This window comes from Onychomys torridus, chromosome 3 (assembly GCF_903995425.1).
Source record: "Onychomys torridus chromosome 3, mOncTor1.1, whole genome shotgun sequence".
Taxonomy (NCBI): Eukaryota; Metazoa; Chordata; class Mammalia; order Rodentia; family Cricetidae; genus Onychomys; species Onychomys torridus.
In genome coordinates, this window is record NC_050445.1 from 65,379,610 (window position 1) to 65,400,541 (window position 20,932).

General features: G+C 41.9%; 1 protein-coding gene across 1 annotated transcript in view; it reads left to right on the forward strand.

Annotated features, from left to right (window-relative positions):
* The window catches only part of Pex1 (peroxisomal biogenesis factor 1), a 40,758-nt gene extending 24,061 nt beyond the window's left edge, over positions 1-16,697 (forward strand). The window contains exons 13-24 of the mRNA XM_036181747.1: positions 276-430; positions 1,899-2,088; positions 2,366-2,532; positions 3,787-3,921; positions 6,239-6,303; positions 9,210-9,352; positions 9,429-9,532; positions 10,477-10,653; positions 12,265-12,495; positions 13,934-14,131; positions 14,370-14,500; positions 16,105-16,697. Coding sequence (XP_036037640.1) covers positions 276-430; positions 1,899-2,088; positions 2,366-2,532; positions 3,787-3,921; positions 6,239-6,303; positions 9,210-9,352; positions 9,429-9,532; positions 10,477-10,653; positions 12,265-12,495; positions 13,934-14,131; positions 14,370-14,500; positions 16,105-16,189 — 1,781 coding nt within the window. The 3' untranslated portion in view covers positions 16,190-16,697. The remainder of the gene's footprint in view (positions 1-275; positions 431-1,898; positions 2,089-2,365; positions 2,533-3,786; positions 3,922-6,238; positions 6,304-9,209; positions 9,353-9,428; positions 9,533-10,476; positions 10,654-12,264; positions 12,496-13,933; positions 14,132-14,369; positions 14,501-16,104) is intronic.
* Positions 16,698-20,932: the final 4,235 nt, after the last annotated feature.

Consider the following 20,932-nt stretch of genomic DNA (forward strand, 5'->3'; position numbering starts at 1 on the left):
CTTCTAGAATATTCATTTCTGAGATGCCTTTGTATTTCTGATTCATTTACTTTATAAGATCGGGGAGTACAGAACCTTGGTAGACATGTCCTGAGTTTACAGAACCTCCTACACTTCCATTTGATTCAACAGATAGATCAGTGAATGGGTAGAATTAATGCTTTTAAAAAACGTGAAGGAGCTGTTTCATCTTAACATTAGGTTATTAGTGAATGTACAACTTTAAATTTTCATGGTTTTTCCCCTGAGCTTTATGCTGTATTACTTCATTCTAGCTTTGAACGATATAATCAAAGAGTTTATTTCTATGGGAAGTTTGATCACGCTCATCGCCACGAGCCAATTCCAACATTCCCTACATCCCTCACTTGTTTCTGCTCAAGGAATTCACACATTTCAGTGTGTCCAGAACATTCAACCTCCTAACCAGGTAATCTGAGACTTACAAAGGTTATTGAGCTGTGTTCTTTTCTTAGAAATTGCTTTTGTTTGAAAAGTTACTGTTTCTAGAAGATTGTGCATATATTTAAGAGCAACATGTGCAGTATGTGAGCACAGATTATACTCATCTGAAATGTTTCGTACTTGCTAAGGAAATGGCTTTCTTGAAGTCGGTATTTCTTTTGAATGAGGACGAAATGAAACGTAGACATCTTTTCATTTGATGAACCACCCCTGCCCGCTTTGGGACCTTATGCTCACATAGCATGTAGTGACCATGAGCAGAGGACATGTGCTCAGGCTGGTAGACACTGGAGACACTTAAGAATCTTGTTTAAGATTCTCGCCCAGTGTATACTCTGTTCAGACTCTTTGCCACTTAACTGTTACTGAAAAGCAGAAGTATCTACCTGTCATTCTGTGTCACAGAGGGCTGAGCTCTGTGGGAAAGAGCTCACAGTGGTGAAGAGCTTGCCTAGCATGTGCAAGGACCCTGGCTTCAGTACTCAGCACCAAAAGAGAAAAGAAAGAGTAGTGATGTTGGTTGTCTGAGTTAGGGTTCCCATTGCTGTGATGAAGCACCATGACCAAAAGCAACTTAGGAGGAAAGGGTTTATTTCCTCACAGTCCCATATGACAGTTCATTGTCAAAAGTAGTCAGGACAGGAACTCAAACATGCAGGAACCTGCAGGCAGGAGCTGATGCAGAGGCCATGGAGGGGTGCTGCTTGCTGGCTTGCTTCTGTGGCTTGGTCAGGCTGCTTTCTTGTAGAACCCAGGACTACCAGCCCAGGGATGGCACCACCCACAATGGGCTGGGGCCTCCCCCATCAATCACTAATGAAGAAAATGCCCAACAGACTTATCTACATTTCTAAAATGTTATAACAAACAAACAAACACTCTTAAGAGCCAGATGTTACCTAAAATGCTCCTTATTGGAGAAGGAAATGGAAGTCTTGTATCTGTGTTTTTTAAGACAACTTACTGAGGAATTTCCTCTTGAAGTCTAATTTTAGACCATGTACAGAAATACAACTTCTGGTAGGATCATGGCAAAGTAAAGAGTTACTTATGATTTTGAAGGGAAAGACTGGAGCCGACCCTGATATCTAATTACTGTTAGCTTCAGCTTCAACAATTAGAGAACTCTTGACCACATCTTGTGGGTATGGGAGTACATGTTCAGGCAGCCAGGAGCTGTGCATGCTCAGAGGGACAGAATTACCTGTCAGAGTGCTTGGGGCACAACAGCAGGCTCTACCTACCATGTAGTGTGGGGGTTTGGGAGTCTGTACCATCTCAGTTTCTGTAAATGCACTCTGTGATGTTTACATAATGATGAAATTGCCTGGTGAAACATTTCTTGGGTCATATTCCCATTGCTAGGTGATGTATAACTAGTGAAATGTACCATTGGAAAATTAATAATCTGAATTTTGTGTTTTTTTCCCAAGGAACAAAGATTTGAGATTCTGTATAATGTTGTGAAAAATAAACTGGGCCGCGGTATGAACAAGTCCCCTGACTTTGACCTGCAGTGCATAGCTAAAGAAACCCAAGGGTTTGTGGCTAGAGACTTGACTGTCCTCGTGGACAGAGCCATACACTCTCATCTCTCTTGTCAGCACATCTCCACCAGGGAAGGTATCTGTACCCCAAACTTCAAACTTCTTTCTGTTGTGGGAATGTCATAGCAGAGCAAGAATGACATACTTCTGCTTCATAAAGTATTTGAGTAGAAATCTGGCATTTCCATCTAGTATTACAGCATACTTTAAAAATGAGTTGAGCTTGAAGATACATGTCTTTAATCCCATCATGTAGGAGGCAGAGACAAACTGATCTCTGTGAGTTTGAGGCTAGCCAGAGCTACCTAGTGAGAGCTTATTTAAAAAATTAAAAATTTGCTTGTTTTGAACAGAACTGATTTTAACAACATCAGACTTCCAAAAGGCTCTCCATGGGTTTCTTCCTGCTTCTCTGAGAAATGTCAACCTGCATAAACCTAGAGACCTGGGCTGGGACAAGATTGGTGGATTACATGACGTTCGGCAGATACTCATGGATACTATCCAGTTACCAGCCAAGGTAAGGTAAAACACACACACATGCACACGCACACGCACGCACACGCACACGCACACAAAGTCCTAATGGCCAGAAGAAACCTGACCCACTGGCTATGGCTTTATTTGTTAGCTTATACACTTTCCCTTTGATTGACAAGGATTTACTGAGTTACCAAAGAAATGAAATTTTCTAACTACTTGATATTTTCTCTGTCTGTAATACAAATCCGTTTTGATGTATCTTAATTCTGTTTTGCTGAAGTCACTCAGATTTGCTAAAGCATAGTGAACCATCTGCTGGGATTTCATCAGAAGTAGACAAGAATGGAGCAGAATGTAGAGGCCTCTGCTCCTCAAGACACCAGGCGGATTAGGCAGAGTTTTGGACTCTAGGTATTAGTCCTAGAAAAGCAGAGTTGACTGGCAGCATAAACTAGGTAGATGGGAAGATAAGAGAGGAATAGAGTCTGGGGTGTAGTGTGTTAAATCAGAGGCCTGAGAAAGGGGGATGGTGGTGTGAGATCGAGGACTCACACAAAGTAAAGAATTAAATAAGGATTTGGGGTTGCATGTAGCTGGATGGCAACTCTTGGGAAGGGTTGTTGTCAGGGGCTGGGATGTGTTGAGTACAGCACAGAACCATAGATTTAAGCCTATGGGAGAAGAAATGGGCACAGACTTACTAGCCAACAACATCATGATCTCAAATGCTGAGTTTGGGTCCCAGGCATTAATATGGAGACCATGTGTTTGCTGACTCTGAGGCCTGTATGGTTAGAAGTGGAGGTCAGGTTGGAATTTTGTCAGTAGATGAACTCACATAGGCTTGCTTATTGTAGCTAATCACTTGTTTAGCAGGGAACTCTTAAGAGACGTTGCCATCTATAATCATGACTTGTGCTTCTCTGTTATCTGACTCAGTACCTGAATGCACACAGCTATCCCAATTTGACCACACAAGTGCTCTATGCTGGTTGGAAGACTGTGCCTTTGTTTTCCTAACACAGTACTTTTCTTACACTTTAAGAAGAAAGAGTCGTTTAGTCCAGTAGCTCAGTGGTTGTGGCTTGCCTGGCTCAGTCGTAGCCCTGGTTACAGTCTTCAGCAAAATGGAAGGAGATGCTAATGCCCTGACAGACACTTTATATAGATGCACTCCATGGACGTCGTGATTATTTCCAATAAAGGTTATTACCATCCAAATTCTTTCTGTATACTGCTCTTCAGTCTTTGTTTAGATTTCTGCTCTTTGTCATATTTTAATATTTTTCAGTACCCGGAATTATTTGCAAACTTGCCCATACGACAGAGGACTGGAATATTGCTTTATGGTCCCCCAGGGACAGGAAAAACGTTACTTGCTGGGGTGGTTGCAAGAGAGAGTGGAATGAATTTTATTAGTGTCAAGGTATGTGTGCACTTGCCTGCCTTGTCTTGTTTTTCCCGACTGTTTCTCTGTGCAGTCCTGGCTGTCCTGGGGCTCGCTCTGGAGACCAGGCTGGACTTGAACTCACAGAGATCCTCCTGCCTCTGCCTCCTGAGTGCTGGGATTAAAGGCGTGTGCCACCACCACCTGGCCCTTCTTTGTCTTTTTAATTGAGGCAAACACAACATTCAGTTAGCCCTTTGAAAGTGCAAAATTCATTAGGATTTTTTTGTACTCACAGAACTGGGAGCCTTCAGCCTCCTATTTTCAAAGCTGTTTCATCCTGTTCCCAAGACCTCTCATTCCTTAGTAGCCATTATTCTTATTTCTATGTCAATGTATTTGCCTGTTCTTAATATTTTGTATGCACAAAAATCAGGTAATGTGTGATCTTTTGTGTCCAGCTTCTTTCACTTAGTATGCTTCAAATTGTTGCGTGCATTAATACCTTAACCCTTTCTGTGACTGGCTTACATCCCCTTGCTTACCTGTACCACATTTTGCTTACACATTCATCATCACCGGTATATTTTGGGTTGTTTCTACCATCAGGCTTTAATGCATATATTTTAACATTAAAATATTTATTTTGTGTATATGTGGGCTCACATGTGCCAGGTGAGCAGGGACAGCCTGTAGGAATTGGTTCTCTCCTTGCACCATGTGGTTCCATGGACAAACTCAAATTGCCAGGCTTGGTGGCTTGTACCCTCAGAGCTACCTCTGTAGTATTCTACCAGGCTTTTATGGACAATGTTGCTCTAAACATCCATGACAAGTTTTCTATAGACATATGTTCTCATTCCTTTTGGGATGTAATGAGTCTCAGGGTGATTCCTGCTTTCAATACTCAGGAACCACCATATTTTTTCTCCCACCACAGCTGCCCTTGCCAATTACAATTCTGTTTCATGATTGTGGATTAATCTCCTATTTGGAAAGCTGGGAGAGAAGAGCGATGCATTTATTGGTTTATTGCTGTAAGGAACTGAGTGCTGATCCACCTTCTGAGTGGCTTCCATGTTCTTGCTTAAGGCAAATCACCATCTGTGAATAGAATTTATATAAATATTAAAAGGAAAAGCAGATTGTACTTAAGGGAGAAAAGAGCTATGAGAGCAGAGGGCAGCTGACTGCCTTTTACCCTCCCTAGTGCACACGAAGTCTACAGAGTTTTTAAAATATAACGCAAGCGCACTAACAAAGGGTCATGCTGGGGTGATGCTCACAGTCTGCCTCTAGCTTACCATCATGTCCTTAGACTTAGTCTCAACACCTCAGCATTAGCAGTTTACTAAAGAATGATTGATTCTGAAGCAAAACAATTCTATTGTAGTCATACTCAAAACTGACTTAGAACCTGGGATCCAGGTTAGTAATTTGGAATTGGATTTTGCCTACCCTGCTGAGTCATGCTTCTGTTTGAACTAGGCAAACAGGCAATGGTGGTGTTAACGGTGGTAAGGAAGGAGGAGGTGGAAACGTTAGCCGTCTGTCTTCCTCTCTTCTAGATTTCTTCCAGCTCCTACTGCCTTCCTAAATGTTTTTTAGAGTAATGCTTGTCCATGCATATTGTTCCATTATGAAGTTCTTTTTTAAACCTACTCAGTTTTAAACGTGATCCTATTTTAAGGAAAGATGACTCGTGATCAAATTTGCTATATGGAATAACATTTGTTTTGAAAGTTATTTGCAGCTGACTTTCAGGAAAGAAATTTTATTTTTCACCTCCTATATACACAAATTGATTTCAGTAACTAAAGATGCTAAGTAGAGTGAACTACATCTCTGTACAGTTTAGGAGGCTGCCACGGATTTGCTCCATGGAGTTTGTCCCTTTTGAGCCATGCAATACTTCACAAAACACACCCAGTTCTTAGCTAACTGCACTGTTTGGGCAGTAGACTCAGCAGGGGTCAGAACTTTGTGTTTGACCTTTACTTTCTACTAGTGGAAAGAGACACTAAACAGACAGCCCACATAAAAGCCACTGCTGGGCAGTAAGGAGCATGGAGTGGCTGGTCACACAGTGTTGTCAGGCGAAGCTCAAGAAGAGAGGCATGTTGACAGAGACCTAAAGGAAATAACACCACAGGCCACAAGAACACCTAGGACAATGTTCTAGGCAGAGGAAGCTGAGGGCAGGGAGCCCTTGTGACTCTGACCCCAGCACAGTTCATTGTGAGACACATTCAACCTTATCACAAATGTTCTGTAATTCATTATGCTTAATTCAAACCCAAAGCTGTGTTTGTTTTTAATTAATTTCATCTCAGCCTGATTTTCTGTTACTTTCTAGGGACCAGAGTTACTCAGCAAATATATTGGAGCAAGTGAGCAAGCTGTTCGAGATGTTTTCATCAGGTGGTTTATATGAATGTTTGAATAAATAAATAAATAATTTATTTATTTATTTATTATTAATTTATTTATTTATTATTTTGGTTTGGGCCTTATTTTTTGAAGAACTGGTATTTCAAACCTATGGTTTATGTGAATTACAAAGCAAATGACAAGGGTGTTATTTCAGCAAATACTACCTAAAATACATATTCCCAATATTAAATTTTGGAGACTATTTTTGTTTACAATAGTAATATTCCTAAAAGTAGAATCATAAGTACTTGTTCAAAGAAAGATCAACTAGTCCGTCCGTCCGTCTGTCTGTCCTTCCTTGCTTCTTTCCTTTGCTTTTTCCTTCTTCCCTTTCTCCTTCCCTTCCCTTCCCTTCCCTTCCCTTTCCTCTTTCCTTCTTTCCTTTCCTTTCCTTTCCTTCCCTTCCCTTCCCTTCCCTTTCCTTTCCTCTTTCCTTCTTTCCTTTCCTTTCCTTTCCTTTCCTTTCCTTTCCTTTCCCTTCCCTTCCCTTCCCTTCCCTCTTTCCTTCTTTCCTTTCCTTTCCTTTCCTTTCCTTTCCTTTCCTTTCCTTTCCTTTCCCTTCCCTTCCCTTCCCTTTCCTCTTTCCTCCTTTCCTTTCCTTTCCTTTCCTTTCCTTTCCTTTCCTTTCCTTTCCTTTCCTTCCCTTCCCTTCCCTTCCCTTCCCTTCCCTTTCCTCTCTTTCCCTCTTTCCTTTCCTTTCCTTTCCTTTCCTTTCCCTTCCCTTCCCTTCCCTTCCCTCTCCTCTCCTCTCCTCTCCTCTCCTTTCCTTTCCTTTCCTTTCCTTTCCTTTCCCTTCCCTTCCCTTCCCTTCCCTTTCCTCTTTCCTCCTTTCCTTTCCTTTCCTTTCCTTTCCTTTCCTTTCCTTTCCTTTCCCTTCCCTTCCCTTCCCTTTCCCCTTTCCTCCTTTCCTTTCCTTTCCTTTCCTTTCCTTTCCTTTCCTTTCCTTTCCTTTCCTTTCCTTTCCTTTCCTTTCCTTTCCTTCCCTTCCCTTCCCTTCCCTTCCCTTCCCTTCCCTTCCCTCCCCTCCCCCTCCCCCTCCCCTCCCCCCCCCTCCCCCTCCCCCTCTTCCTTTCCTTTCCTTTCCTTTCCTTTCCTTTTCTTTCCTTTCCTTTCCTAGACCAGATCACACTATATAGGACAGACTAGCCTTGAACTCATGGTCCTTCTGCCTCAGCCCCCTAATCCTGGGATTGGAAGTGTGTATCATCACATTTTTTTTTTTTTCAGATTAGATTCTTATATGAAGCAAATAATTATTCCTTATACACTCCTTTTCTTTTAAGTTCTAAGTCCCTTTTTCTCCCAGTTCCTAACATATATATATCTTAGAAGATAATGCACCATATATCCAGTTTCATTAATGCTCTTGTTACTGAATGTTCATAAGATCACATATTAATACAGAAGATAATACCTAAAGTTGAAAATTATTATTCAAGTGTAACAGAATCATGGAAAATTTTTAAAGAAAATTTTACGTTTTTGTAATCTTCTAAAAATTTTGTTACAGCTGGGCAGTGGTGGTGCATGCCTTTAATCCTAGCACTTAGAAGGCAGAGGCAGGAGGATCTCTGTAAGTTCGAGGCCAGCCTGGTCTACAGAGTGAATTCCAGGACAGCCAAGGCTGTTACACAGAGAAACCTTATCTCGAAAGACCAAAAAACAAATTGTAATTGTTGCACATATACAACTAAGAGACTATACATAGTAAATATATGAATATAATTTGAAAAAAATAATAAAGTAAAGGTTTGCCGGGCAGCGATGGTGCATGCTTTTAATCCCAGCACTCGGGAGGCAGAGGCAGAAGGATCTCTGTGAGTTCGAGGCCAGCCTGGTCTACAGAGTGAGTTCCAGGACAGGCTCCAAAACTCTACAGAGAAACCCTGTCTGGAAAAACAAAACAACAACAACAACAACAACAATGAAAAAAAAAAACAAATGAGAAAAAAAAGGTAAAGGTTTATGTATTTATTATGCAGTTTAAGAAATAAAGCCTTATAAGAGGGGGCATTATTAAAGTCCATGACTATTGACAAAAGGTTAAATTAGCAAAGAACATATTATAGTCCTAAATATTTTGTATCTAATAATACAAGAGTTTTTTTTAGCGTGTTCCTACAAAACAATGCAGAAGTAATGAGCTTGCCATCTTGGAACAGGTTGAAGAATTAAACAGGCATTTCCCAGAAGCAGGAGCCAGTGAGCACACATGAACATGGCCACCGTGGGGCTACAGAATTGCCCAGTGGTTCCAAGAGCTTGCTGCTCTTCCAGAGAACCTGGGCTTGGTTCTGAGCACCCACATCGGCGTGACTTGTAAATGCCTTTAACTCCAACTCCAAGGAATCTGACATCCTCTGCTGGTATCTGAGGACACACGCACACACATTTTACACACACACACACACACACAGAAATAAAAACAACAACAACAACAAATCATTTTTTTAATGGCTAGCCATGATAAGAACCTAGGTTCTTACTTATCCAGAGGCATGAACTTCTAAACAAACATTTTAAACTCTCAAGAGTCAATTTAGAGAGAAGATGGGAGGTAAATATGATCAAAGTACATTGTGTGCATAGATGAAATTAACAGAGAATTAATAATATAATAAAAATAATTATCACTACTGTGAACAAAATAACTCAGTTTAAATGTTATTATCTCCTGAAAATAAGGATAATTGCATCTACTGTGCTTTCTTAAGGGTTAGTTGTGAAGATTAAGATAAATATGTACACAGACCTGTGCTGTGTTATATATTATAGTCTAAGCTGTGTGTGTGTGTGTGTGTGTGTGTGTGTGTGTGTGTGTGTGTGTGTGTGAAGAGTTTGTGAACGCTGGAGCCCTGGTAAAATGCAGAATGTTTGTGTTCTTTTTTTCCCAGAGCACAGGCTGCAAAGCCTTGCATTCTTTTCTTTGATGAGTTTGAGTCCATTGCTCCTCGAAGAGGTCACGACAACACAGGGGTCACAGACCGAGTGGTTAACCAGCTGCTGACACAGTTAGATGGAGTGGAAGGCTTGCAGGGTAAGTCACTGTGAACACAGACACATTGTAAAGAGAAGTTACTGAATGGTCATTCTAAAGTGTTCTTTCCCCTCAGGTGTCTATGTGCTGGCTGCTACTAGTCGCCCTGACTTGATTGACCCTGCCCTGTTGAGACCTGGCCGACTGGATAAATGTGTATACTGCCCTCCTCCAGACCAGGTGATGTCATATCCATAGTCCCAAACCCAGCAGACCAGAGGCCACACTCTTTGCTTTCGAGCTTTCCTTTGGCCAGGCAGTAGCCAAATTGTCCTTTGAAGACAGCTTCGCAGGCAAAGGCTTTGTTTATTGTTTACTAAAAGCATAATAGGCTGGGCGGTGGTGGCGCACGCCCTTAATCCCAGCAGCACTCAGGAGGCAGAGCCAGGCGGATCTCTTGTGAGTTCCAGGCCAGCCTGGGCTACAGAGCGAGATCCAGGAAAGGCGCAAAGCTGCACAGAGAAACCCTGTCTCGAAAAACCAAAAACCAAAACAAAACAAAACTAAAAGCATAATAGGTCCTGAGTCAGGTGTCCAGGAACGGCTGTGCTGGCCAGTAGGAGAAAATCAGCAAGCCAAAAAAGGACTGTTCAGCACATCCTCTGCTTTCAAATCTCTCACTCTCATATCCTGTGAGAAACCTCGGGATGCAGAATCCAGCAAGTGGGACAGTGAGCATGTGGCCAGGTCACATGGAGGAAGGTGTTTCAACTGTTCTTGTCATGTTCTGCCAACCCTTGCTCCCAAATGTAGAAAATAATAATTAAGCAATTGAAAGAAAGGGGCTGAAAGATCAAAGTATATGGCCCATGTGCTTGTTTCTTCATAATTCTCCTTTGTTGGCACACTTGGCCAGATCCAGGAAATAACCACAGTATGTATGAGTGTGAAATTGTTCACACTCATAGCTACAGAAACTGTTTTCCATCCATTTTCCTACCTGTGTCTCCTTTTAGGGATACAGTTCTAAGAAGAACAGATAATGTGCTTCTAGTACATTTTCCAAACCGTTTGGAAAGCTTGTTAGATGTGTCCAGTCAATTTATGAAAGAAGTTTTAAGTCACAGTTTACAGCAACAGTTCATTGTTTTATGTGTCGAGTCAATGAGTTTTTCTTCCTTCAGGTGTCACGTCTTGAGATTTTAAACGCCCTCAGTGACTCTCTACCCCTGGCAGATGACGTGGACCTTCAGCACGTGGCATCAGTAACCGAATCCTTCACAGGAGCAGATCTGAAAGCACTGCTGTACAATGCGCAGCTGGAGGCTTTGCAGGGCAGGCTGCTGCCTGGAGGGCTCCATGTGAGTTCCCGGGAAGGCTGTTAGGGCTTTCAGCGGTGGGAGAGCAGTTCAGGGCCAGACTCTACAGGAGCTTTAACCTGCCTATTGTAAATGTTCCAAAATTGGACGTCGGATTTGCAGAGAATTATAATTATGAAGACTTGGTATCTGTTTCCCTAACATTACCATAATATTAACAAACTATTTGGTATTAGAAAAATATTATTTAGAGTGGGCTAACATGAATTCATAGAAATAGAAAAATAACTAAGGTTTTCAGCTATTTTATGCCTATAACTAAAGTTACTATTTTTGAAGATAAATTCTATCAGCTAGCCACTGGCAGTCTTCTGGGATGAAACATGTGGCCTTACCTCATGTCCTCATCATTCTTCAACAACTTCCTTACTTCCTGACACAAGATAATCTTTGTTTATCTTGTATTTTCTATATACAAGTCAGAACCAGTGTTTTCTCTGATGGCATTTTAATTGCAGAAGATAATTTATTACATTATAGACTTTGCCTGTATTTTCTAGGAAGCTTTTCTGTCCACCAGTTTTTGTTGGAACTTTCTGTAGGTCCTAAATTTCTTAAATAGTTCCAAGCCAAGTGTGTGTGTGTGTAGGGGGTGGGAGAGTACATGTACATGTGTGTACATGTGTACTCGTGCACATGGAAGTCAGTGAGCACCTTGGATGGCATGCCTCAAGCATCTTCCCCCTCCTGAGACAGGGTCTCTCACTGTGGGTAGGCTGGCTGGCCAGGGAACATCTAGGTCACACTCTCCCTACCACCCAGCACTGTGATGACAATCCCACAGCACTGTGCCCAGACATTTTATATGGGTTCTGAGGATTCAACTCAGGGCCTCATGCTTGCCCAGCACTTTACCTACTGAATTATCCTCACAGCCCCCAGGTCAGGTTTTTGCTATTTATTTTAGGAAGCCATTATGGTGAGTGAGTGTTTGTTTATTTTTGTCTTCACTGTGGTACTAGGGATTGAACTAGGACCCAACACACATGAGGCAAACTCTGTGCCTCTAAGCTACATCCCCAGCCCTGCCTGAAGGTTTCTTCTTTCTCAATCCCCTTTTCATATGAGTGCTTTACAAGTATATATGTGCACATAGACATATACACTCTATAATATGGTTGATATAAATCATTTCATAATAAAACTGAAAATGAGTGAAAGACAGAGAAATAAAAGGTGGATTCTGAGTTCTCGCTTTGTTATCATTGGGAAAGTTGATAGATTTTCTACACAGTTTATCTTAATCTTCCCTTATTGTAGTAGTTACACTTGTGATGTGTAGGGCTGGTCATGTAGCTCTAGCATGCACAAAGTTCTGGATTTATCTCCCAGCACCAGGTAAACCAGTAAACCATGATGGTGCACACCTAGAACCCCCAAGATTCATAAAATCAAGGTCATCCTAAGTTACTTAGCAAATATAAGGCCAGCATGGGTTCCATGAAACGTTGTCTCATAAAACATTGTTATTGTGTACCTCGAGTTCGGAGGATTGAGAGCTTGCTGAGAAGTGTGCACCTCCCTGTGCTGCTCTGTGGAGTGACATCTGCTGCTATTTCTGGTTACACCTAGCATTCTTTCTGTACAATCTAGGATGGAGGCTCCAGCTCTGACAGTGACCTAAGCCTATCTTCAATGGTCTTCCTTAACCATAGTAGTGGTTCCGATGACTCAGCTGGGGATGGAGAATGTGGCTTAGATCAGTCCCTTGTTTCTCTTGAGATGTCTGAGATCCTTCCAGATGAATCAAAATTCAACATGTACCGGCTCTACTTTGGAAGCTCATATGAATCAGAACTTGGAAATGGAACCTCTTCTGACTTGGTAAGTTGTGTATTCATCATTGTGTGGCTCCGATACATAAACATACATGTTGATGGGATATTGGACCGGGATTTTCTCCTAACCAGCCCCACATAGTCTTTCTGGTTGGCTGGTTTGCCATAAAAATAGTCTTGTTTTTTTAATTATGCCAATTAGTCCTTTTTAGTCCGTGCTAAGCTTTTAAACAGGAACAGAAGCAAGGGGGCTGGCTCTGCAGGGCCCGGGTACGGCTCCCTTTGTGGTCTTTTGGGTATTTCTCTCTTCATGAATGACCTTAACCCTTTTTACTCTGTGAGATATTTAATAGTAAATTTAAACTTTGTCATGAAGTACTTCTAAATATTAGGAAATTTGCTGCAAATAATTCCTGACATTAAAAATGCAATCTATCTGTGATTCTTTTTATGGAAAATATGAAAAGAAGTAATAATATATATCAACAAGGAAACTATCTAGATTAAATGAAGGCAACATATTGTTTTTCCTATTTAGTTAAAATATATACTGGTTTCTAAAAAATATAAAAATACCTACTTCTATTTCTAGGAAGTAAGGTCTTGTTTTTTTTTTAATATATAGAATTTAACATCTCTAGCAATATCGGGGAACTTAGCATAACTATTTCCTAGGCACTAAGAGAAAGGGCTAGGGAGATGGCAGCTAGCGAAGTGCTTGACATGGAACCATGACCTGAGTTCTGATTCCCAGGCCATGTAGACCACTGGACACAGTGACATGTGTCTGTAATTCTGTCCTGGGGAGGCGTAGACAGGAGGCTCCCTGACGTGCGCTAGCCAACCAGTGTAGACATCGCTGAGCTCCAGGTCAGAGTGTGTCTCTGAATATAAGGTGCAAAGCCACTGAAAAAGGCACCTGACGCTGATTCCTGGCCTCCAACCTCCCCATGCACTTACACAGAAAACTATGAGTAAGGCTCGCGTTGAACCTGTCCTTGGCCATCAGTGTAATAGGTTTAAATGGCTAAAGAGTAAAAGAAACCTCTATGTTATGGCTGTTGGTTTTGTTTTGTCCTGGAGGTTCTGCACCATAGGTGTCTGTGGACCTTGCCTTATAAAATATCATCTTTTAAACTTGCTTAACTTTAGTTATTAAAATATAGACTTACCCCAGTTAAGGTTATCGCTTGAGGGATGTGGCCCCTGACGGTCTGCCTGTGCTCCAGGATGGCCTTATGCACATCCTAGCTGCACCAAGTGGACATGAAGTTGGAAGGGGAAGTGGTGAGAGATACGGAAGAGGGGAGGCCAAGGAGTGGGATGGATCTGGTCAAAATGCAGATGCATGTGTGAAATTCTCAAACAGGAACTGTTAAAAAGGAAACGAGTTTTCATTTTATCTTCAGTGAGCATGGCTCTCTTTCTTCTCCCTCCCTTCTCACCCATGTCTCCCTTTGGTCTTTGCTGTATCCATCCTACAGAGCTCACAGTGTCCCTCTGCACCAAGCTCTATGACTCAGGATTTACCTGCACCTCCTGGAAAAGACTCATCGTTTACACAGCATCCTGTGTTCAGGACACCTTCCCAAGAAGGCTACCAAGACCTCACTCAGGAGCAGAGAGACCAGCTGAGGGCAGAGATCAGTGTCATCAAAGGCAGATACCGGAGCCAGAGTGGAGTATGGCCTTTTCCTCTCAGAACTGTTAACCCTTTTAAAGTCGCTTTCCCCCTTTGACGTGTATTCCTTTGCACTTAACTGAGCCATATTTACAAGCAGGGTGCTGAAGCACAGTGACTCAGTCGGATGGCTGTGAAGGTCCTTGCTTTGGAATTGCCCTTGGGGACAATTGCCTGGGGCTGCCACTTTGTTCCATGAACTCCTGCATTGACATTTGTTTAATCTGCTTTTATTGAAGGAGGATGAATCCCTTAACCAGCCAGGACCAATCAAAACCAGCTTTGCTATTAGCCAGGCACACTTAATGACTGCGCTTGCCCACACAAGACCGTCCATTAGTGAAGATGAAGGGAAGGATTTTGCTGAGCTGTAAGTAACCGTAAGAAACATATTATTCACTTAAGCTCCTAAGTGTTTACAATTTTTAAAAATTCAGAAGCTAATTTAAAAATATACATGGTTAAACTGGGGTTGTAAATGACAGCGTCTATCTAGGATGTGTGAGTCCCTGCATGATCTCATTCCTGTAACTAAAAAAGACACCGTCATAGCTATGAACTTAGACTTTCCTATTTAAGTTACATTATAGTGAACTGATTTAAAAAGTGAGAAATAGGACAATGTATAATGGTCTAAATAATTTTAAATTATTTATTTTATAGTGTTTATTAAAAATATACTGGTTTTAGCTGGGTGTGGTGGTACACGCTTATAATCTGACCACTAGGGAGGTAGAAGCAGGAAGACTCGCAGGCGGACTCTGTGAGTTAAAGGCCAGCCTGGGCTACATAGTGAGTTCCAGAACAGCCAGGGCAACACAAAAAACAAAACAACAACTACACACACACACACACACACACACACACACACACACACACACACACACATATATACTGGTTTTGCTTTTAAGATGTTTCACATTTTATTAGTGTTGACATTTGCACAGAATTTTCTCATTTATGGAAATTTTACTACTCACTGAGATTTATAGCTTCCTACAGTTTACACTGTGGCTACTTTGAATGGTGGACTGGCCACCGTGCTATGTCAGTGATTCAACGTAATTAAAAAAAAATTTATTCCTGGCTTTGTGTAAGAATAAATACTTCAATTCTTGTTCAGTTTTTCAGTTCTTTGGAGGTAAGGTGTACATATGTCAGCAATGTGTACTTACTGCACAACAAATACCAAAAAATGAAGATAAGGAAGACTAAGAAACAGACATTTCCTTAATCTTACATGATTGTGTACTTATATTTTCCCCACTGAAATAGGAACATGCTGCCTGTGCTGCTAGGCCACTGCCCCCTCTGAGCCATCTGTCCATCTGGAGCACTGTTTTCACATTGTGCAGGCCGCCACTTAGTGGTGTTCAATGTTAGTTTCCAGTGTCTCTCTGCCACAGCATCCAGGTTCCGACATTTATGTTTCCTCCAGGTTCTCACTGCTAGTCTATAAGCAGTGTGGAGCCAGATGTTTGCACTTCTTTCATTAGTTCACTAGAATAAAGGTAAAATCATTGCATCACAGGGCACAGTATTTCTCAGGCTTTCAAAGTATATTGCCAAATTACTACAGACAGTGTCCAGAGTGTCTTTCAGTGGCAGAACACAGATCTTAAACCCTCCCAACCTCAGTGTTCCACAGCTCTAACTATGGCTGACTTGACTGCACAGAAATTATATCTTATTTAGTAATTTCCCTGTCTTTGAACAACAACTATAAAAGTTATAATTTTCATATTATTCATTGCCTTTCTTATTTTATCCTGTCTAATTTACTACTTATTTTCTTTCTCCTTTTTTCTACCTAGACTGAAAAACTATTTTTCATAACTTCTTAATTTCCTCCATTTATCCAGTTATTTTCCTTTCCTTTCTTAAAACATTAGGCTGTTTTTCAAAGAATCCATTACCTTTGTTTTGTAATTATTAAGTATTGTTCACTAAATATCATCTCTCTTACTTTTTAAGGTATGAAAACTTTCAAAACCCAAAGAAGAAGAAAAATCAAAGTGGAACAGTGTTCCGACCTGGACAGAGAGTAACTTTAGCATAGAATATCCTTCTGACTTGTCTAGGGTGTGTGTGTGTGTGTGTGTGTGTGTGTGTGTGTGTGTGTGTGTGTGTGTATGTGTGTGTTCTGATGGTCTGTCCCCAAGTTGATATTATAAAAATGATGTCTGTAAATTTTTTTAATTTAATAAATTCGGTTAATCTATAAAATTAAGAATGGTAAATGCTGTGATTATACAATGCTCAGGACTATCTGAGATTAATAGTAAAGCTAAATGAAGGTATTTATGACAGATTGTGTATTTTATTTCCACAAGTCTATACTAAATCCTTAATGAAATGACAGTAGATCAGTGGTGGAACTAACTTGTTTTCTTTTAGAGGGGAGAGATTTCTTGGCACTCACTTTTTCTGGCATTGGCAGATTATATGCCCTGCAACTGCTTGACTATTTTGGAAAAAGATATATTCTATTATCTTCTGATTTTTTTTTTAATTCAAACACGACACTTACATACAATTCAAATAAATTGAATCCCTTCAACTAAAAATGCCTGATAGACTTTTGATCTAGCCCCCAGTCCAGAATTTTTAAGATTTTTTTTTGTCCTGATTATAGCATGATTTTATTTTGATATCCTCTTAATCGGTGAACTAACTTGTAAAGTCAGCCACCATCAACACAAACAGTATCTCTAATATCTAGTAATTGGGTGTGGAAAAGGAAGACAGAGAGTTAATAAAGTATCAGGTAAATGTGTGAGATCTCAGTGTGGGTGGGCGCACAAACAGGACCCCTGCCCTGTCGACAGCCTTTTTAACATCTGCTGTGAGACAGTTAGGACTCAGGAAAGCCTGGCTTTCCCCTTCTGTCTCTTCCTTCCAGATGCTGGCCTTGGCATAAGAAAGCTTTTTTTTGGGTACTTTGGTCTGTTTCACTCTTTTCTAAAGCTCCCTGTCTTAGTTAGGGTTTCTGTTGCTGTGAAGAGACACCATGACCACAGCAACTCCTATAAAGAAAACATTTAACTGAGGTGGCAGCTTATAGTTTCAGAGGCTCAGTCCATTATCATCAAGGTGGGGAGCATGGCGGTGTACAGGCAAATGTGGTGCTAGAGAGGTAGCTGGGAGTCCTACATCTTGCAGGCAACAGGAAGTCGACTGAGCCCCTGGGTGGTGTCCTGAGCACAGGAAACCTCAAAACCTCAAACCCACCCCCACAGTGACACATTTCTTCCCACGAGGCCACACCCACTCCAACAAAGCCACACCTCCTTGCCACGCCCTATCAGCTCACGGGGGGGGGGGGGGGGGGGGGCAATTACATTGAAACTGGCACACCCCTTCCTGCCAGGCGCCTGCCTGCCCCCTTGTCTAACTTGTAACAGTGTGGCTTTGTCTCATCACCTTCCTTCCCCAGCAGCCCCTCGGAGAAGCTGCTGCAGGTTACAGCTTGCCTGCCCTGCAGCTTTTCTTTTAAACTAATAAAAGTGTCCTCAAGAGACAGAAACCTGAGCCATGCTGTCTTCTCTCAGTCTCCAGTTCTTAGTGTTAGGGTTGTGGTTTTGGTTCACAGCATAAATAAAATATGCTGTGCCTTGTAGGACAGCACACTCTCGCAGAGGTCAGCTGTTTTAGGGTGACAATTGAAATGAAATCCTGTGAATCCCCTGCATAACACTGGTACTTGTCCCTGTAAGATGAGTGACATAATCAAGTTGGGTCACATGAATAACAGGGAAAGCATCGGTCTTTGAAAGCTGGTGTTGGCAAATGTTTGGAGTACAGACAAAGCAAATCTAATTCTGGGATGAGGCTCCTCAAGAGAAGACCAATATATACCACCTATGGGGTAGAATGGGGTTAAAGAAGACATCCGGGCTCAGGCTGGATTCCCTGTGTGTGGATTGGTGCAGTTCACTGCTGCTTACTAGAAGGCTTCCAGGATAGAGAGGCAGCCCACATATGGAGAACATACAGGCACTTTCCATTCTGGCCCCCATGACCATTTTATTCGTGAGTCTGTCAAGTGCTGGAAGCCTAGAGAAGAAGGCTAACAGCCATGGACGTTCTGACTGCATGACCACTAAGAATCCTGAGATGACAGTCTTCAAAAGCCTGACAACCTAAGTGCCATCCTGGAACCCACATAAAGATAGATGGAGAGAACTGACTCTTCGTGGTTGTCCTCTGACCTCCGCACACACTGATGCATACACTATGCACACATCAAACACAGGCATTAAAAATGAATGAAGGGGGCTGGAGAGATGGCTCAGAGGTTAAGAGCACTGACTGTTGCTCCCGAGGTCCTGAGTTCAATTCCCAGCACCCACATGGTGGCTCACAACCATCTGTAATGAGATCTGGTGCTCTCTTCTGTGTACATAATAAATAAATAGATAATAAGTAAATAAATAGATAAATGAATGAATGAATGAATGAATATGAAGTAAAAGTGTGTTAAGAGCAAAAGAGCACGGAAGGCTTTTAGCTGAGCATTCATTCACACAACACACAAATACTCTAGGTCTGATCCAAGAACTCTAGCCTTTCCCTAAGCCGCATAGCCAATTGTCTCTCTAATTACAACCTCACTATCTAGTTATTGGCTGCCATCTATGAGTCACACAGCTTTTGACAGCAGATCTCTCTCCTTTCTAACAAAATTAAAGAGATAGATTGCTCAAAAATTCTTCCATAAGAGCATAGTAGTAACTGTAGGTAATAATACAATATAATACAAATATTATTTCAGAGATCCAGGAGAAACAATTTTGAACATTTAGGCTGTAAAATGTAAACAAAGGGATAGGTATGTTTGATCTGATTTAAACATCACATATTAGTAGATATGTATCAAAACATGTTGGCCCCACTACTATGGATAACTTTTATTTTTACTTGTAATTTTTTTTCAAATGACAAAAAATTCTAGATGGGTTTACGGCATAACATATAATCCCATCCCTTGGGGGGCTGAGGCAGGAGAACCTCTTGTTCAAAACCAACCTAAGCTGCAGAGTGAGATCTTAACTACAAGAAAAAAGAAAACCCCCGAGCCTTTGGGGGATTTCTCCCGTTGTCAGAGCCCCTCCGCATCTAGCAATATGTTCACGAGCTGATTCGGTGGCCACAGTGGTGTTCCAGGCTTCTAGGAGTCCACGTCAGTGCACACGCTGTATGTACCATCACCTCCAGATGTCTGGGTACTTCCCAGTGCACCTGGGACATGGCCTGTGAAGAATGGCCTTGGAGTCTGTGGGCAAGGCTTTGAGGCAAGAAGATTCGTAGCAGGTGCTGATGACGTTTTGCTGAGCCTTTCCTGGTGGGCCTGACTTATTCATTCTTGGTCTGACCAAGGCCTGAGAATTAGGTCAGAGGCCCTCACTATAAAGTAATAGGCCTTCATTTACTAATAGGTCTTTACATTGTTCATGAGGATCTGTGCCTGTGCATCTTGGTCTTAAAGGCATCACTTAGTACCCACACACCCTGTAGGTCACACTGTTGTTATAGCATGTTGGCTTCCCTCCAGTTGTGACTGTCACATCCACCTGGTCTTTGGATTGCAATAACCTGACTGCTGCTTTTCCAAGGTCTTCCATCCCCTCTAAAGCTATCTCATTTCTCTCCTGCAACACATCCCTCTGACGTCCTGATGTCAGTTACTCAGGAGGTTGACTCAACATCCATTCCAATCCCCTCTCTTCTGCCTGCACTCTCTGGAAAGGGAGTTACTGAGTCTCTTGCACTCCATTGCAACCACATGTGACCATGTGATAGTTTTAGAAAGAGGTATAGTTAGAAGCCCCCAGGGCAGCCTTACTTTCTAGCATAAAGGCGCACGGCCTGGAGCTCATCTTAGAACCAAGAAGGTAAAAAAATCCAGACCAATGATGGTAAAGTGAGAAAACAAACATCTTGGTATCTTGATGGTAATCATGGTCACTAAGCTGACATAGCAGCCCTGGTGTCCAACTCTGTAAAGCTGGGCACAGTGTCTCTTAGGGGTTCCTACTCAGCCAGTACTTCCTACCTACAATGACAGATAACTGTCCCAGTTGTTAATCTTCCAACTTTCCCCAATCCCAGGTTAAAACAGCAGTCAGTCCTCTCTGCCTCAGCAGACGCAGCTTGCAGGTTTATAGTTTCTGCAGGACCTCTTTCGGTAATTCCCTGGTTGGAGTTAGCGGTGTCGAACCTGACATCCAGCCTTGGTCAACAGCCTGACGGGAGGACATCCATTGGGAGCGCGGGCTCCCATTTGCTCATTTTGCTCTTTGCCTTTTGTACCACATCCCGTTCTTTCTGTGCTACATTGCAACTCCACAGGTCAGGCTCTTCTCTTCTTTGCTCACTGTATAGTAACCTCAAACACTACCTGACAGTGGGAATAAAGAAATGAATAAGTAGTAGTAATGTTGGTGAATTATTCTTATTTCTCAACTGAAATTGAGGGAACCTTGGAATAAAGAAGGAAGGAGACAAATAAAACTTGGAAGTCAAAATTTAAATACGCCCCAAGGCCAAGCATGTCATCAAAACTCAAGTCCTCCCAGCCTCCCAGAAATCATCTACGAAGAGGGAAATGTGGAGCAGGAAGTTTTTATTGGTGTTGGCATGAAATAGTGAAACTGTTAAACCTGCTGGCTAGAGGCAAGTGAGGCAAATCTAAGAGATCTGCCTTATACAAAGATTAATTTATAAGGAAAGGTCCAAACGTCTCTCCCTCTCAAGGCTTGGCTGAGGTTCTAGCAACATGGCTAAACACATGAAAAAGGTC